At 32.9% G+C, this 16,588-nt stretch overlaps 1 protein-coding gene across 6 annotated transcripts in view; it reads left to right on the top strand.

The window, feature by feature from the left end:
• R3HDM1 (R3H domain containing 1) overlaps positions 1 to 16,588 on the top strand; it is a 199,943-nt gene that overhangs the window by 111,100 nt on the left and 72,255 nt on the right. For 3 of the 6 annotated variants that reach the window (XM_054562490.1, XM_054562489.1, XM_054562491.1), the window contains 9 exons: positions 679 to 738; positions 824 to 964; positions 5,167 to 5,275; positions 5,603 to 5,698; positions 7,656 to 7,693; positions 7,777 to 7,827; positions 7,935 to 8,161; positions 9,967 to 10,221; positions 12,942 to 13,093. In XM_054562490.1, coding sequence (XP_054418465.1) covers positions 679 to 738; positions 824 to 964; positions 5,167 to 5,275; positions 5,603 to 5,698; positions 7,656 to 7,693; positions 7,777 to 7,827; positions 7,935 to 8,161; positions 9,967 to 10,221; positions 12,942 to 13,093 — 1,129 coding nt within the window. The remainder of the gene's footprint in view (positions 1 to 678; positions 739 to 823; positions 965 to 5,166; positions 5,276 to 5,602; positions 5,699 to 7,655; positions 7,694 to 7,776; positions 7,828 to 7,934; positions 8,162 to 9,966; positions 10,222 to 12,941; positions 13,094 to 16,588) is intronic. The other 3 variants (XM_054562492.1, XM_054562494.1, XM_054562493.1) reach the window with 2 other exon arrangements.

Consider the following 16,588-nt stretch of genomic DNA (forward strand, 5'->3'; position numbering starts at 1 on the left):
ACTTTTCTGTCTAGTTCCATTTATATACTAGCTTTGGATTCCCATAGGAGTATTCCTGTTGTTACTGGCATTACATGTTCTTTTGAGTACTGTTTCTATTGAGTTCATCATGATAACAAAGTCATGAGTCTAACTAAAGATACCTATTTTCCTGCTACCCCTTCTCAGTTTTGTTGAGTAAAGAAATAAAAACTAATATGCTTTTAATTATCTATATCCAGGATAGGGCCACAGTAGGTATACAGTTGTGAGTACGTGAAACAGTTGATTCTTGTATTATTATTTATTATTGTTATTTTCCATACAAACACATGTAAATCTACATGTGTTTTCAGAATAGACTCCAATGTAGTGATACTTAGTAGATCAAAATACATCTATTTTAAGAATGGCAACATGTTAATTGTTGAAGTTGGATGATGGCTATATTGAGGTTCATTTCACAGTTCCCTCTACATTTTGTGTATATGTGAAATTTTCCATAATAAAAATAAAACTAAAATATTTATCTTTTAATTTTTTAAATATTACTTTTTTAGAAAGCATGTAAATATTTTTGCATCAAGCTTGTGATATTCCTCATTGTACAGTTTTTAAGAAAATAGCAATATAAATTTAACATTTGTGATTATTTCGGTGTTAAGCTTTACATATAAAAGTCTTCATATTTTGTTTCAGGGACAGAATGATGCTGTTGAAATTGGAACAAGAAATTTTAGATTTCATTGGTAATAATGAGTAAGTCCTGACATTTAACAAGAAAAGAAATTATCATCGCATTTCTCTTTGATTTGCTAAATTAGTTTTTTTTTCCTACTTCTAGGTCTCCACGTAAAAAATTCCCCCCAATGACATCTTACCATAGGATGCTGTTACACAGAGTAGCTGCTTACTTTGGATTAGACCACAATGTTGATCAGAGTGGGAAGTCTGTCATAGTAAACAAAACTAGCAATACAAGAATGTAAGTATTAAGAATTATAGGTATATGTCATATATGTGTATAACAATACTTTATCTTTTTACAGCACCTTTCATCTGAGGTTTTCCATGTTTTAGCAGACTAACTAAGCTTCATAGTAACCTTACATAATTGGATCAAAAATACATTTAGTTTACTAGATTTAAAATGCACCAGTCTGGCCCTGGCCTGGTAGCTCAGTTGGTTACAACATTGTCCAGATATGCCAAGGTTGCAGGTTCAGTCCCTGGTTGGGGCACATATAAGAATCAACCAATGAATGCATAAGTAAGTGGAACAGCAAACAAATGTGTGTCTCTCTCTCCCCTTCACTCCCCCCCCATATTTATTTATTTATTTATTTATTTATTTATTTATCTCCTTCTCTCCTTCTCCTTCTCTCTCTCTCTCCCTCTCTCTCTCTCTCTCTCAAATCAACTAAAACACCAGCCTGAACTAAAATGAGATGGATGAATGAGGACTGGTTTAAAAAACAAAAGCAAAAAACCCCTGAGAGTTCATAAAATCAGTAATATTTGATAACCATTCTCTTAATGGATTTTTAAATTAATATACTTTAAAAGATAGCTGTGTCTAGCCTCAGGCAAATTGTGGGGCAAAAAGAAGCAAATTTTGACAAAGTCACCTTTAATCTTCTATGAGTTTACCATCCTTTTCATCTCTGTTTCTGCTACAAATCTCAAGAAGGTGAGTCTACTGGTTAATACAGTATTAACCATAATGTTGTGTCCACCTTCTCGGCTATATATAATTTACTGAGGAAAATTTTTAAGGAGTTAGGAGGAGCCTTTTTCTTTAAAAAGTGATAGCTTTATACTATTGGTAAAATAGATCATCGGTCCTGGCATTTGGGAGCAGAAGGCCCAATGCAGAGGCACCTAAAATTATAAAATGTAAATAGCACTTCTTCTGACTATTTGTAAAGCAGATCCTAAAACAACTAGTTGATTTCAACAAAATTTGTAGTTTGGTGGTGATTCCCTATCAGTAGAATTTTCTGTATTAATTTATATATGAGAGCAATGAATTTGTGGTATCGAGCAGCAGTCAGCTTCAGATACCATAAATAATGCTCTTTAGTTCATTATTTTTCTGCCTTTCTTGAAGCTAGACTTCTCTCCGGATTTTATCTATGGATCATTCAGTTTGCATGATTATACTTAATTCACTTATATCCTTTCTGTTATAATGGCTTTTATCCTTATAGTTGCCATTTTGTTTGCTGGAAGTAAATTGGTTTCTCCCATTTTAAATAGAAGGTTGTCAATAAATTAGAGATATTGATGGAACCTAGTATTTTTAAATGATTGTTCCTACAACTAAAATTAAATTAATGAAGATAGATGTCTTTGCAAAGGATCCTATCTTTAGGATTAAATTTCATGTGCTGCAAATGTGAATCTGATTTATTTTTTTCTCTGTCTGTTCTTCCTTTAGTCTTTTTAAACTATCCCCATCAATTAATCTTTTTCCAATTAGTTACATCATAGCTAAAGTAGAATAGTAACCATAACATATGAGCTGGAATGAAAATGAATATCACTCTAATTAATCTAACCAGTACCTTTCAACATTACTCAGAGCTGCTGGATACCCAAGCACATGCACATTAGCAGGCATTTTTGACCAGCATTTCAACTGGTGACTCTAAGGTTTTCAGTACAGTGTAACCTCAGTTATTTGAATGCTCTGAATGATTTCACATACCTTAAGGGTTCTCTTCATCAAGGTTGTCAAAAGTTTAGCTAAACACAGGTGTTTATGATGTACTAAAAGAAGAATGGATCAATAGCATAATTACAACGACATTTCAAATCACTGATGTTACACTGTATTATTCTATCTTCTGCAATATGAAGAAGGTTATAAATCAGAAAACCTTAGAGATCTGCTCCACATTGAATAAAAACAAACTTACCTTTTCCTCATAGGCAGATTACCCACTCCAGCCTTGAACCAGTGGTATTGTGGATGTCAAAAACCCAGTGTCCACTGGGGTATCTCAGTGGAGCGGGAAGTTGGAGATTACAGGGCAATAAATTCAGGCATCTAAAAAAAGAAAGAGGTAAGACAGTCAAGGTTAGCTGAAATGCCTGCTAATGCTATTTGGTGTGGGAATCCAGCTGCTCTTAGAAAAGTTGCCAGGCCCTTGGCTAAACCTTACAGTTCACTTTGGAATTACAGTCTCTCACCTGAGTAAAAACTCCTTGAATAAGAAAATATGTCTTAAAATAGCTACAAAAATAATTGATATGAGTAAACAGGGCAATCATGTGGCAGAAGTAAACAACAAACTGCCATTGTCAGAACTACATAGACAATCTCTCAAACTCCTAAGGAAAGCAGTCTTTTTCTCATTAGTTTGGTCATAAAACTGTTTTTACTCTATATTTTTTAATTTAATTCTCTATATAGTTTAATGTGGAGATTTGCTCACTGTTTCACTTCTAGTACATTTTAAAATAGAGATTTCTTTGACTTACTTAGGTAATTCTTATTTTAAATCTTATTTTGTATAATTTGACAGGTAGTAGATATTATTAAAAATTCACTAGGTAGAAACAAATATTTAGAAGTGTTACTTAAGTACTATGTGTAATGAAATATCTGGTCAGTTTGTTGAAAATGTCATTATTCAGGTTTACTTGGTTTAGAAATTTACTTTATGACATTCATAATATATTATGTAACTATATATTTTTAACTATATGTAAAAAAATACTTGGGGGTTCAGTTGGACTTTATAAACTCTAAATATATTTTTATTCATCATATATTTCAAACAAGTAATCCCAGTTTCATGAGAGGATAATATTAATTCACAAGAGTGTTGAATGAATTAATTTGAGGAAGTGAAATTTTACATAATTGTAATTTTCCAAGGGCCAAAACTTATGTCCATCTTCTGGATCTCAGTAGAACTTGCAATATTTCCATAGAAGAAAGACCAATTAGCCATAAAATACAGGGTCTGTCAGAAATAACACCTGCTTGAGTGTGCTTGGTAAGGCAATAATATGGGTGTAATAATTTACAGTTCTAATTTGAACATAGCACCTAATATGTCATATTGTGTGCTTGAGTGTGATATTGTTATGTTACAGAACATGCTTATAATTTTATAATAAAAGATTTTGTAAAAAAAAAAAAGAGAGAGATGTTACTTGTGCTGGACCCTATATATTAAGATTTTAAAATCATAACTTTAGCTTACAACGTTAACCTCCAAGAAAGAACTTCTTTTTTCTGGTTTGAGTTAACTGAGTAACTGGTTTGAGTTAATATAAAACAAAGATGTACCCTGCTGTAATTAGTAATTCTTAAGAATTTGGTTGTGTTTTTAAGTAGTCCCTTAAGCTCTAGTCAGTTCAACCACAACATACTTGATTACTTTCAATTATGTAACACCAAACCAGGTACTAATAGGAGTGTAACATGATACTGTGCTATTCTTTTTCCTTTGTCCTAGAATATCTTCTTAGATTTAGAGGAGGCAATGCGAAGAGGACATATAGTCTTTGGATCTTACATATACTTGGGACAGCGACTTAAGTCATTTGAAGCTGTTTTCTAAGTATTATTTATAATAATAACGGACTTCTAGTGGGTTTTTACTGTTTTAAGTGCTGTTTATTAATTCATCTTCAGAATAACCCTATGAATTAGATATACTATAACTAGGGAATATAAAAGTTAAGCGACTTGTGCAAGTCCCAAAGCAACTAAATTGGTAAAGCTGAATATTTGAACTTGAACAGTCTGATTCCAGAGCCTACAGTGCATTTCATATGGCCTTTCACACATATAATGGGATAGTTAATATTAAGGAGTAAATAAAATAACATAAGTATTGTCCTAGCCAAGTAGTTCCATTGGTTAGAGCGTCGTCCCAATATGCCAAGATTGCAGATTCAATCTCCAGCCAGGGCACATACATTAAGCTGCCAATGAATGCATAAATAAGTCAAACAATAAATCAATGTTTCTCTTTCTTTTTCTCCCCCTTCCTCTCTATAAAAGCAATAAAGTTTTTTAAATGTTTTTTAAAAAGAAATAAGTATCTATTAATGGCATCAGTGAGTGGGTAACTTTTATTACTTCTTTTACTTTTTATAAAATGTTATATTGACCTTTTCTGTAAATGTTGTATGTTATCTTTCTTGTTCCCTTGTTTTGTTTTTTAGACCTGATCAGAAATTTAATGAACATATTAAAGATGATAAAGGTGAAGACTTTCAGAAACGATATATCCTCAAGAGAGATAACTCTAGCTTTGACAAAGATGATAACCAGGTAATCCAGCACAATTAGAGCATTCTTTAAAATATTTTATGTATGTATGTATGTATTATGTATGTATGTATTTATTTTTAGAGAGGGGAAGGGAGGGAGAGAAAGAGCAATGTGTGGTCGCATCTTGCATGCCCCCTGTTGGGGACCTGACCTGCAACCCAGGCATGTGCCCTACACTGGGAATCAAACCAGCGACCCTTTGGTTTGCAGGTCAGCACGGAGTCCACTGAGCCACACCAGCTAAGACCAATTAGAGCATTTTTATATGTACAGGATTTACACTAGCAGATTATTTTCCCAAGAATTGTCTTTTTTTTTTTTCTTTAGATAAGAATACGTTTGAAAGATGACAGAAGAAGCAAATCTATAGAAGAAAGAGAAGAGGAATACCAGAGAGCTAGAGACCGTATATTTTCCCAAGATGTATGTATTGTTTTATTTAACTATTCATGTAGGAATATGCACTAATTGCATTATAGGGGCTCACTCCTCCCTTAATCTACTGATTACCTTTTAAAGCACATTTGTTACATATCAAGTCACCTTTTAGAAATACTGAGATCTATCTTGTTAATAATTTAACAGCATATAAAATACTATATAGCAGCAGTTATATAAGTTTTTCAAAAGTTTGTAGCAAATTGACTACAGGAGTAATATACTGGACTGAGTATATAGGTTTTATAAATTTTTTTTTCCAGGCTTGAGATTTTTAGGACATTGATTCACTGTCTACAAAATCATATATACTCTAAATGCTACTTGTTAGTGAACTTTTCTTGATAAATAACTTTCTTTCTTTTAAAATAATGCTAACTGATTTTTTACATTAATATTTGTTTTCCACTTTATAAGTGATTATATGAAACAATCCTTTTAAGTGGCTAATTATTTTATGCATACCTTTGAGAAGAGAATGAGGTTAGTTTTACTAATACTGTTAAGTACCTGTTCTGTGCAGTATTGGTTACTATTCAAGAATATATGAATGTATATAGTTTGTGTTAACACTGCCAGAGATAGAAATTGCCTCTGTATTAAAAAAATCTAGACTATCAGTTAAGAATTTATAATATTAACAAACTTTATTGAGCACCTATAAATAGGTGCTATGCTGGACACTGTAGAACATACCCATGGATAGTTGTGATAATTTATCACCCAAAGAGCTTTTATATGGTAGATACTATCATTGTTTTTGTTTTACAGATAAGGAAACTGAGGTTCCAGGAGGCTAAGTAAAATAGCCAAAGATCACGCAGTTAGAAAATGACAGAGTTGGTATTTCAACCCACGTCCTCTGAAATCGGAGCCTAAACAGGATGTATTTCTCTGTAGCTTATAAGATAGATGAGATCTCTACCCTTGATAAGTAGCCAAACAGTGACGATAGGATGTGTGATTTGTGTAGAGACCTAAACATTAAATGAGGACACAGCAGAGAAGCACCATAAACCATAATTGAGGGATGCAAGTTAGCTTCCAAGAAGAGATTTAAAGGACTGAAGTATTCCAAGTAGAAAGTCAGTATTTGCATAAGCCCAGAGATGAAGGACATTTTGACAACAAGGAATTGAAATATTCAGAGTACCTTGATTATAACGAGGTGACATAGGAAGTGAGGAAAGTGTAGATTGGAAAAATAATCAGGGGGCAGCAGATGACTTGATCCTGAAAGCTCATTAAGGTAGGTGGGTTTTTTACCTACAGCAGGAGTCAGGAAACTTTTTCTTATAGAGGGCCAAATGAAGTATTTTAGACTTTTCAAGCCATATAGTCTTTATTGCAACAACTGACGTCTGTCTCTTTAATGTGAAAGCAGTCATAAACAGTACATAAATAAAAGGATGTGGCTCTGCAGGTCTGGCCATAATTTAGTGACTCCTGGTAGTTGGAAAAATAGTTAAAAGACTGTAGTAATAATGGAAGCAAAAATGAGGGTTGCCTGAGCTAGCTTCGTAGCATTAGAAAAGCTGTATTGAGGTATACCTGCTTGTTCATTGCTACAGCACAGATTAAGTACAGGTGATCAAAATATTTGTTGAGTGAATGAGGCAGAATCTACAGACTGGTGTATACCTTGAATATATAATAATAATCTGTTCACATGTTTGGAAGAGAATATTTTAATTTCAGATTAATTTGTACCACAGAAATGAATGGCTTCAAGACGTATCTGTTAAAAGTAACCAGTGTCTCCAAGCCAAAAAAATTCTGTTATCATTATTTGTGTACTTTTATCACCATGTGGATTTTTTTATGGGGGGAAGATACATTTTAAATATTATTACGCATGATATTTTTTGTCATCATTGGTTTTACAGATGGCACTGTGTATTTGACAAAAGCTCAACTTTGTATGTCTGTTCTTTCTTTCTAGTCCCTGTGTTCCCAAGAGAATTATATTATTGACAAAAGGTGAGGGAATTTTTAACATTTGTTTTGGTAACTGTCTGACTGATGGTAATAAAAATAAAAATGTGTTATTAAAATACCAACAGAATCCAAGATGAGGATGCCAGTAGTACTCAGCAGAGGCGCCAGATATTTAGGTATTGTGAGCGTGCTTTCATGTAGTATTGAAAAATTAAAGTGATTTTTAAAATATTTTTTGTTTTTGTCTCTATTCACTTTTCAAAGATTTATTTCTAAATTACAGAGTTAATAAAGATGCTTCAGGGAGATCAACAAATAGCCATCAGAGCAGCACTGAGAATGAGCTGAAGTACTCTGAACCACGACCCTGGAGCAGCACAGATTCAGACAGCTCTCTCCGCAACTTCAAGCCTGCTGTAACCAAAGCCAGCAGCTTCAGTGGAATTTCAGTCCTGACAAGAGGTGATAGTTCTGGAAGCAGCAAAAGCGTAGGCAGGCTTTCAAAAACAGGTATAAATATCTGTCTAGATGTATGTAGTCAAAACGTTAGTTTCCAGTGTTATCTGAGCAATTTGTTTCATATGACTTGTGTAATTATCCTAAAATATAAAATTCCTATCCTATTAGCAGTGCATTGAGCACTTCCAAAGTACTTAAGAGATAATACATTTATTGACATTACAATTTATTATCTGTATGAGAAATTTTAAAACATCAATTAAAATAAGAATTCTCTACTGTGACATAAATTTAGTCAGGTTGGTTCTATGAAATGTCATCTCTTGTTTGAGTATTCAGTGGTTGGAAATTCTTCATAGCTTATTTATAGTTGGAAGGCATGGTGACTCACCTAGGATTATTTAATAGTGACTACATTTTCAGCTAATACTTTTATAATTATTGATTGCCTTTTTTACATTTACCATTCAAAAATTAGTAAAATACCAGAGAGACTTTTGAGGAACTAAAGAAAAATAATCTGATGTAATTATTATGAATGAGTGGGAATTTCAGTAACATCCTCCTCCTCTTAGTTTCCTTGCAGTGAGAGTACATAACATTCAGACTCATTACATTTTCTGTTTTCAATTTCACAAACTGGCTTCCGTACTAAAACAGCTCACATTTCTCTTGGATCCTTATAGATGCTTATTTTTATCTCAAAATAAGCATGAACATCAGCAGAAGTGGCTCCCTCTTTTTAGCCTATTTGTGTCAGCCTAAACATTTGATGTTACAAAATGAGAACATCATTTAGACACTGCCCAATTAAAACAGTACTACTTATTTATTATCTGTATTTTTACAGAGAAAAAGAAATATTATTTAACTCAATAGGAAAAATTATTTTTACATAGTTCTGGTTAATAGTCATTTTGGCACAACTTAAAGTAGAAAGTTACCCTTCAAAGGAAATTTGTATAGTGTATCATATTTGTTTTATTCCTTAAAGATTAATTATCCATTCCAGCATCAATTCAGCTTTTCAAAATTTGACTAACTGAATACATTGTCAAAATCTTTTTTTCATTTTCTTATTATTCACCTTTAGCCATTATACTGAAAGTCAGTGACATTTTCTATTTCTGTGTAATAGAAAATGAAATCAGTTGCAGGCATGAAAGTAGTTAAAAATAAATTATGAAATTAGTTTATTAAGTACAGTGAGAAATTGTAAGTTGATGCTAATATAAGTACTTCATTTTTTTCATGCTATTTTTGTCCCTTGATATGACAAAAATTGAAAGGTAACTTTCCATTATAGGAAGATGCTATGAATATGAGCTGAAAATGAAATTCTACAGTGAAACTTGACAATTGTTTCTGTCGATAGAGAATTTATCTTCTATTTTTAATTCCTATACCACTCTTAATCTTTCTGTGTTCTTATATATCAGGGGATTCTGATATAAGAGGTTCAGGGCAATTGGCTGTGCTGAGCTCTTTTTCCTGGGGGGAAATTATAATCTGTATATTTTAGGTGTTAATCTGAAAGGTGAAAGATAAGTATAACTTTGTTATTTTGGGAATGTGGGTAATGTGCTTTTTGTGACTCTCTGTGGCTGGTATTATAAACTTGTCAATTGATGCTTTGGCTATGACTTCTCTAACAACTTATGTGATCAGTTTGCTGTATTAAATAAACTTGTTTATTGTGGGGAGGGAAAGCAAACTTGTACAGTAAATCAAAAATAGCCAGTGCTTTTATGTGCTAACTGCATGTTATACAATGTGAATTTAATTGTTACATATTTAAAACCTGCCTTTATATATGAGGTTTAAAAAATCCATATTTTTCATTACTCCTCCCCCAGGTTCTGAGTCTTCTGGTAGTGTAGGGTCATCTACGGGCTCTCTTTCTCACATCCAGCAGCCTCTTCCAGGTACAGCTCTCAGCCAGTCTTCTCATGGCGCACCTGTCGTCTATCCAACTGTCAGCACTCATAGCTCTCTTTCCTTTGATGGTGGCCTAAATGGGCAAGTCGCATCTCCTAGCGCTAGCTTCTTTTTGCTTCCCTTGGAAGCGGCAGGCATACCACCTGGCAGTATTCTGATCAACCCACAAACAGGTTGGTATCCCGAAAAAAGTGTTTATTTCAGTTGAGCTATCAGGAGTTATCTGAAAATGAGAGAATACGTGTTAAATGCTGTGTCTGTGTATGTGTTGTCAGCTATTCATTTCTAATGCATAATTAGCATTTTCCCTAGAACTTTAATAAAATCATTTATGCTAGAAAATGTTAAAAGACATTTATATCAGAAAGTATTTTTCTCCTTACAACATTATCTTTTAGGCCAAATAATGGCCTCACTCTAATTAAAAACAATTTATTTCCCAGAAATGAGACAACTACCTTTGAAAAGAGCTTTATTTGGTAAAAGCTTTATTCTGGGGAAAATAATTTACACTTCATGAAGAAGGATAAAGTCAACAGCTCTTACACATTATATAATGAAGTGGAAAGAACCTATAAGTAATTGTCCTTCTGAATATGGTAATTGTTTTCTGCTGAGGAAAAGCTAAAGGGGATCTTTTTAGTAAAGAAAATACATAGACTTTAAGAATTAGTATTGACAACACATATTCTTTGCAATTAGATAATAATGTGGCTATACTAAGCATTTACTGTGTCATATACTGTATTAGGTGCTTTAAATACCTTACTTACAATCTTTATAACCCTGTTGGGTAGATTAAATGCCCATTTACAGATAAGGAAACAGTCTCAGAGAGATACAGTCATAATACATTTATTATGTACATTGTCAAAAATGCCTTATACAGAAAAAATAGGATGTATTAAAACATCGCAAGAAGTCTTGGTCTCTCCTCAAAATAACATAGCCCAACCAATTGGTAAAAAAAATGAAAACAGCCTTAAATCATTTGATAACCTTCCTAAGAAATTTACAGACTTAGCTGACATGGTCACATCAGCATGGTAGCAGTCTGGCAAGGTAGACGCAGGTGGCAGGTGCGAGTGTCAGGGTCTGTGAGTATTCCTTTTGTTGTAGAGAAAACCATGGCTTGGAATTTATTGCCTTCATTTGCATCTTTTTTAAGATAAAGTATTCAGACATTTGTGTCTGTATAAGAATTGAATTATCATAAATAACTGACTCTTTAGAAATTCAGTTTTTGCTTAATAACAGTTATCTTATCCTTCAGATTTATTATATTACTAAACCTATTTCCGGGAGCATGATATAAGATGATTTAATATTTCATTATTTCTTATTCTTTTTCTTTCAAAACGCATTAGTTAATATATTTTTGGTAACATGAAAGATTCAGTTGAGTAGGGAATAATAGAGTGAGAAATTAATCAATCTGAAATTGAATTGTATCCTCAGTTTTAAATAAGTTCAAAAGTGAGCTCTTTGATTTTTTGAGAACAGCATTACAACACATCTAACTTTTTTCAGACAGTCCTTAAGTTACTTTTAAATGTACTTTCAACCCTACATCTTCCCTACCATTTTGTTTTCAAAATTACTTAGCATTTGACAAATATCCAGCATTACTTATTTTTAGTTATTTATAACCAATGCATAAAATTGTCAGGAAACTAACTGAAGAGAATAATTTGACTTTGGAGAACTTTGCCCACTTGATAGCAATGGAGCAGTGGATTCTTCTTTTCCAAAGATTATATGTCATAAATTTTAAAAAAAAACAGAGAGGGATTCATCACGTAAGAAAGGATGTTTTGAAGGCAATGTAAGGAACTGTTACTCAAACTTCTCTTATTTTCTTGTGTATTCTTCCCATACTAAATGGATATCATGTCAGTAATTTATTTCACATAATCTTTTCTTCAAAAAGAAAATCTAGTGTATAGTGATGAAAAATACTAATCTTTGAATCTATATGTGCATTGAAAAAAAAGTTTAGAAGATATTCTAATTGTTAACAGTAAGATTATGGGGGATTTAGTTTCTTTTAGACCTCTATTTCGTGGTTATTTTCCCAAAATAAAAACACTACTTTTTATAATAAGAAAAAGTTGTTTAGAATGTGTGTAGGGAAAGAGTAAAATGTACTCAATTACTTAAAATATCCCTTTGATAATTAATTAGTAAGCACTAAAACAAGCCTCAAAAGCAGTATCAAAGTTCTCTCTGGTTTCTCTCATCTCTGAATAAATCTCACTGGAATTAAAAAGATTATTTTAGAAAATAAAATTTAAAAATTATTTGCAACTTTTAACAACTTAGAACCTACAAAATGATACTGCCATAAAGTCACATTTGAAATTTGAAGCCATTGATTATTTTAATTTTTATTCAGTTTTAATTTTATTAGTTAAATATATGCAGGGTGGTCTCTAAATTAGCTATTTTCCGCCACCTAAAGGGCTAACTAATAATTTTCCAGTATTCCGAAGTCAAGCATTTTTTTCCTGAAACTGAAATATATTACAGCACTGAAGCACCACAATCTTGTAACTAAATTCAGGAGCAAAATGTATTTAAGAATTCAGAGGTTTCCAGTAAATACTATGTATTATAAAATAACTTTGGTAGATCCTGGAGCAACACCCTTACAGTAAAACACTGCAGCAAAATTTTTGAATATTTACTCTGGGAAAAATAAAGACAATAGTCTTTATTCTAATATTCTCATATAAGGTCAGACTTTGCTTCCTAAGCTTGGAAAATCTTTTGGTTTTCAACTTGAGACCTTGAAATTGTCAGTAAGGATTGTAGACATGTATAGTAGATTGTTACTAGAATGACCTTTTTTCAAATTCTGTTGCAAATGAAATTTTTCCTCCTCTTTTTTTAGGTCAGCCCTTCATAAATCCAGATGGGAGTCCAGTTGTGTATAATCCTCCTATGGCTCAACAACCAGTTAGAACCCAAGTGCCTGGACCTCCACAGCCACCTCTGCCACCCCCACCACCTCAACAACAAGCAGCTAATCACATTTTCTCACAGGTGCTCATACCCGTGATCACATAATGCTGAGTTCAGCTGCCTTTGCATATTTTGGACTAAATCCACTAATTATTTTTGAGATAGCCCATGTAGATATCTCTTAGAACTTTAATATTTTCCACCAGTGATGCCTCACTCACTGCTTATAGGAAGAGAGGTTAACCTCAAGGGCTTTTCAGCTAACAAATACAGAATATATTTTAGAAAGAAGGAAATTTTGTATCTCATGAGCCTGTATGGTAAGTATTTTATCCGTATTTCACAACAGCAAGAAATGGGCAAGAGGAATAAAAGGAAACTAAGAGTGTTCATTATCCCAGTGAGTAAAGTGAGTTTAAAAACAGTTCCAGTGATGTGAAGAAACTGAGTTGAGTTCCTCAAGTTCTATAATGTACTCTCCATCCCACCCACCCTATGAAAGAAAGAGACAGAAACATGTCAAGTTAGAAATCACTAAAGCGCTCAATAATATCTCAATTTTGTTTAAATGTTTAGAGTTTACACATAGATTTTTGCATTCAGGCTTTTCCCCTATAGAGATGTTATTTATAACATCCTTGCAGAACTTGATTAGACCAGTGTGAATTCCTATTTCATTTTGTCTTAAAGGTTCTGTAACATCAAAAACAGTTCATACTGTTGTTAAACCTTTTTTTCCCTCCTTTTCCACTTTTAAGAAAATACAGAGTAATTTCTTGTGAAAGAAATATGGTGATAAACTTGAATTGGAAAAATTTAATTAGTTTTCCTCACAAGTTATATCATTTGTATTGCAGGGGTGAAGAATGTATGAGCAATTTGATAAAGTGTACAAATATTTTGAAGGTCATGAAAATAATTGTCCTCTGGTAACTAACATTCTTAATACTGGGCAAGGCGGTTTATCTTAAGTAAATGGACTTCACCCTATGTGGCTCAGTTGGTTGGAGTGTCATCCTGTAAACCAAAAGGTCACAGGTTCGATTCCTGGCCGGGACATGCCTACTTGCAGCTTCAGTCCCTGGTCAGGGCACATACAAGAGGGAACAGATTGATATTCCTATGTCACATCAGTGTTTCTCTCCCTCCCTTCCTTTCTCACTAAAATCAAATAAATTAATTAATAAAATAAATGGACATCAAGATTTTGATGCATTTCTAAAAGCATAAATATGAATTCATGTATGTAGAGGAAATTGCCTAAAACTATTTCCAAAGATTCCCATATTCTCTTTCCAACCCGATTTGATTACGTACACTCAGTTGCATATTAGACTACATAAAACTTCCCCTCTGTTCTCTACCCTGACTTCATTCAACTTGATCCTTAAGTGTTTTTTTTTCATTTTACTATCATGTGGTTGCAGCACTGTATATTTCACTAGGAGCTTTACAGGACTGATTTTCATTTTGTTTAATTCAGTGAAAATAATATTAGTCTGTTGGCTTCAAGAAATTCAAAGGATTTACCTATGGTTATAAATCTTAGAAATAACTGACTTAGTTATAAGAGACAATTGTAAGTGAAGGTGTAGACAGTTTAGTTTAGAAATAAATGCCTTAATGGACTATAATTTGAAATCTTGGGGTATTCATCCAACTCCATGTCTTTTTTCCTGGCATTGCTTCAAGTATTTTTGGTAATTCATCATCAGATACAAAAATAGAGAAATGATACTCAGTAACTATTTTTTACACACTGAGATAGTCTATCCAAACAAAAATTTCAAATAACCAAACAAAATAATACTGTGATTTCCAAAACCTGCAAATGGGATGCATTTCTTGAAACCAATCTCTGAGTATTGTTTTGCAGCCAGTTGCAATTTAAGAAGGAAAAGGAAGTGCTAAGGCTTTTTCTTTTCTAAGTGGTATCAGAATTCCACTTTGATCAGCCAGTTTTCAGAAAGCCCACATTTTTCTCATTACCGCTTGACACCCTGGCAGACATTAATTCATACCCTTGGTGCTCATAGTGCTCTTCTTCTTTTATCCCTCAGCAGACTAAAGCTTTTGTTTCCTCTGACACTTACATAGCAGGTGAAGTTGTCTGGAAAAAAGTTATGTCTTAATGGTTGTCTGACTTAGTAACACATTGCACAGCCAGTATTTGGAAGTTCTAAAGCTACTACACCTCATTTAGTGTGATAAGTGCTGTCATCAATTAGGAATCTTGCTAATTTCTAGTTGAGAGGTTAGTGAAAAGCCAGTGGCTACTATGTAGATCTTTCAGCTTTTCCTTTATTTTATTTTATTTTATTTTATTTTATTTTATTTTATTTTATTTTATTTCTTCTACTACTTCTACTTTAATTGTAGATTTTTTTTCCCCTGGGATTCTAAGCTAATATAAGCCTTTAATAGTTTCAGAAACTATTATGTTGATTTTATGTTAAAAGTACAAGTCATTGTTTATACATCTTAGTTGTTGTAACAGTTTCTTCTTATTCAGATTATTCCCTGGGCAATCTTATTCAATTAGTTTATTTTGCAATTTTAAAGTATTTTCTTTGGAAATATTCCTGAGGAAGATTCATATATATACCTTTTGACCAAAACTAAGAATTTTTATTAGATAAAATCACCTGGGTTCCTCCAGTGCTTGCTTATATGACTCTGCAAGTCACTTAACTTACCTTAGCCTGATTACCACCTATGAAATGGATTATGGTACTGGTTAAGCCAATATGTATATTACCCCCTTTGTAACGAACTATATAAATAAAGATTGGAAAACTCAATCAGATGTCAATGTTAGCCTGTAGATGGCCATCTGTATTCCATAAAATTTTGAAATGTTTCGGGGTTTTTTCCTTAAACCCCTGTTTTTTTGAGTTCCCCTCAGAAACTTTTTCCTGAAATGCTAAAGTATTCAATTAGTAAAATAATTTTAAGAACTAGTTTCTCAGCTCTTAATAAAAATTTTCAGTTACAAGAAAAATGTTTATCTTCCATATATAAGAGGTGTGTTTGCGTGTTTGTGTGTGTGTCTGTGTCATTTCTTTAAGCTGTTAATCTTAATGGTACACCTAGTACATTTTTCTTTGATGCTTGTGAATGTCTTTTGTGATTATTTTAAAGTGAGGGATACATATATACTGAAAAGTGTTTCTAACCTGTATTAGAAATAAATTAATTCTCTTCCATGAAATATTTGTTATATTGGCTTATCACAGTGATTGTATAAACCCTAATCTTCTTCATAATGAAATAATTTTCATGTTGACTATTCTAGTCCTAACATGTTTCAACTACTTACCGCATTGAGGTCAGTGCAAAACTATGCAATCCTGGGGTGGCAGCTTTCATGTGGGTTTAAGGTTTCTGTCCTTTCCCCAGTGCCATAGGTCCAGTAGACTTAGTACCAGTAATTAGGGTGAATTGAAGCTTAAAACCACAGAAGATATCCCCCTAAGTAAATTTCTAAGGAAGATCTCTAGATATATCTGTAACTATAAGGGACTGCTACCTCCTTTAACCCAGCGTATGCCCCAAGTTATACGACTGATTAAGAAC

This window comes from Pteronotus mesoamericanus, unplaced genomic scaffold (assembly GCF_021234165.1).
Source record: "Pteronotus mesoamericanus isolate MK-2021 breed Mesoamerican mustached bat unplaced genomic scaffold, CSHL_Meso_final scaffold_651, whole genome shotgun sequence".
Classification (NCBI taxonomy): Eukaryota; Metazoa; Chordata; class Mammalia; order Chiroptera; family Mormoopidae; genus Pteronotus; species Pteronotus mesoamericanus.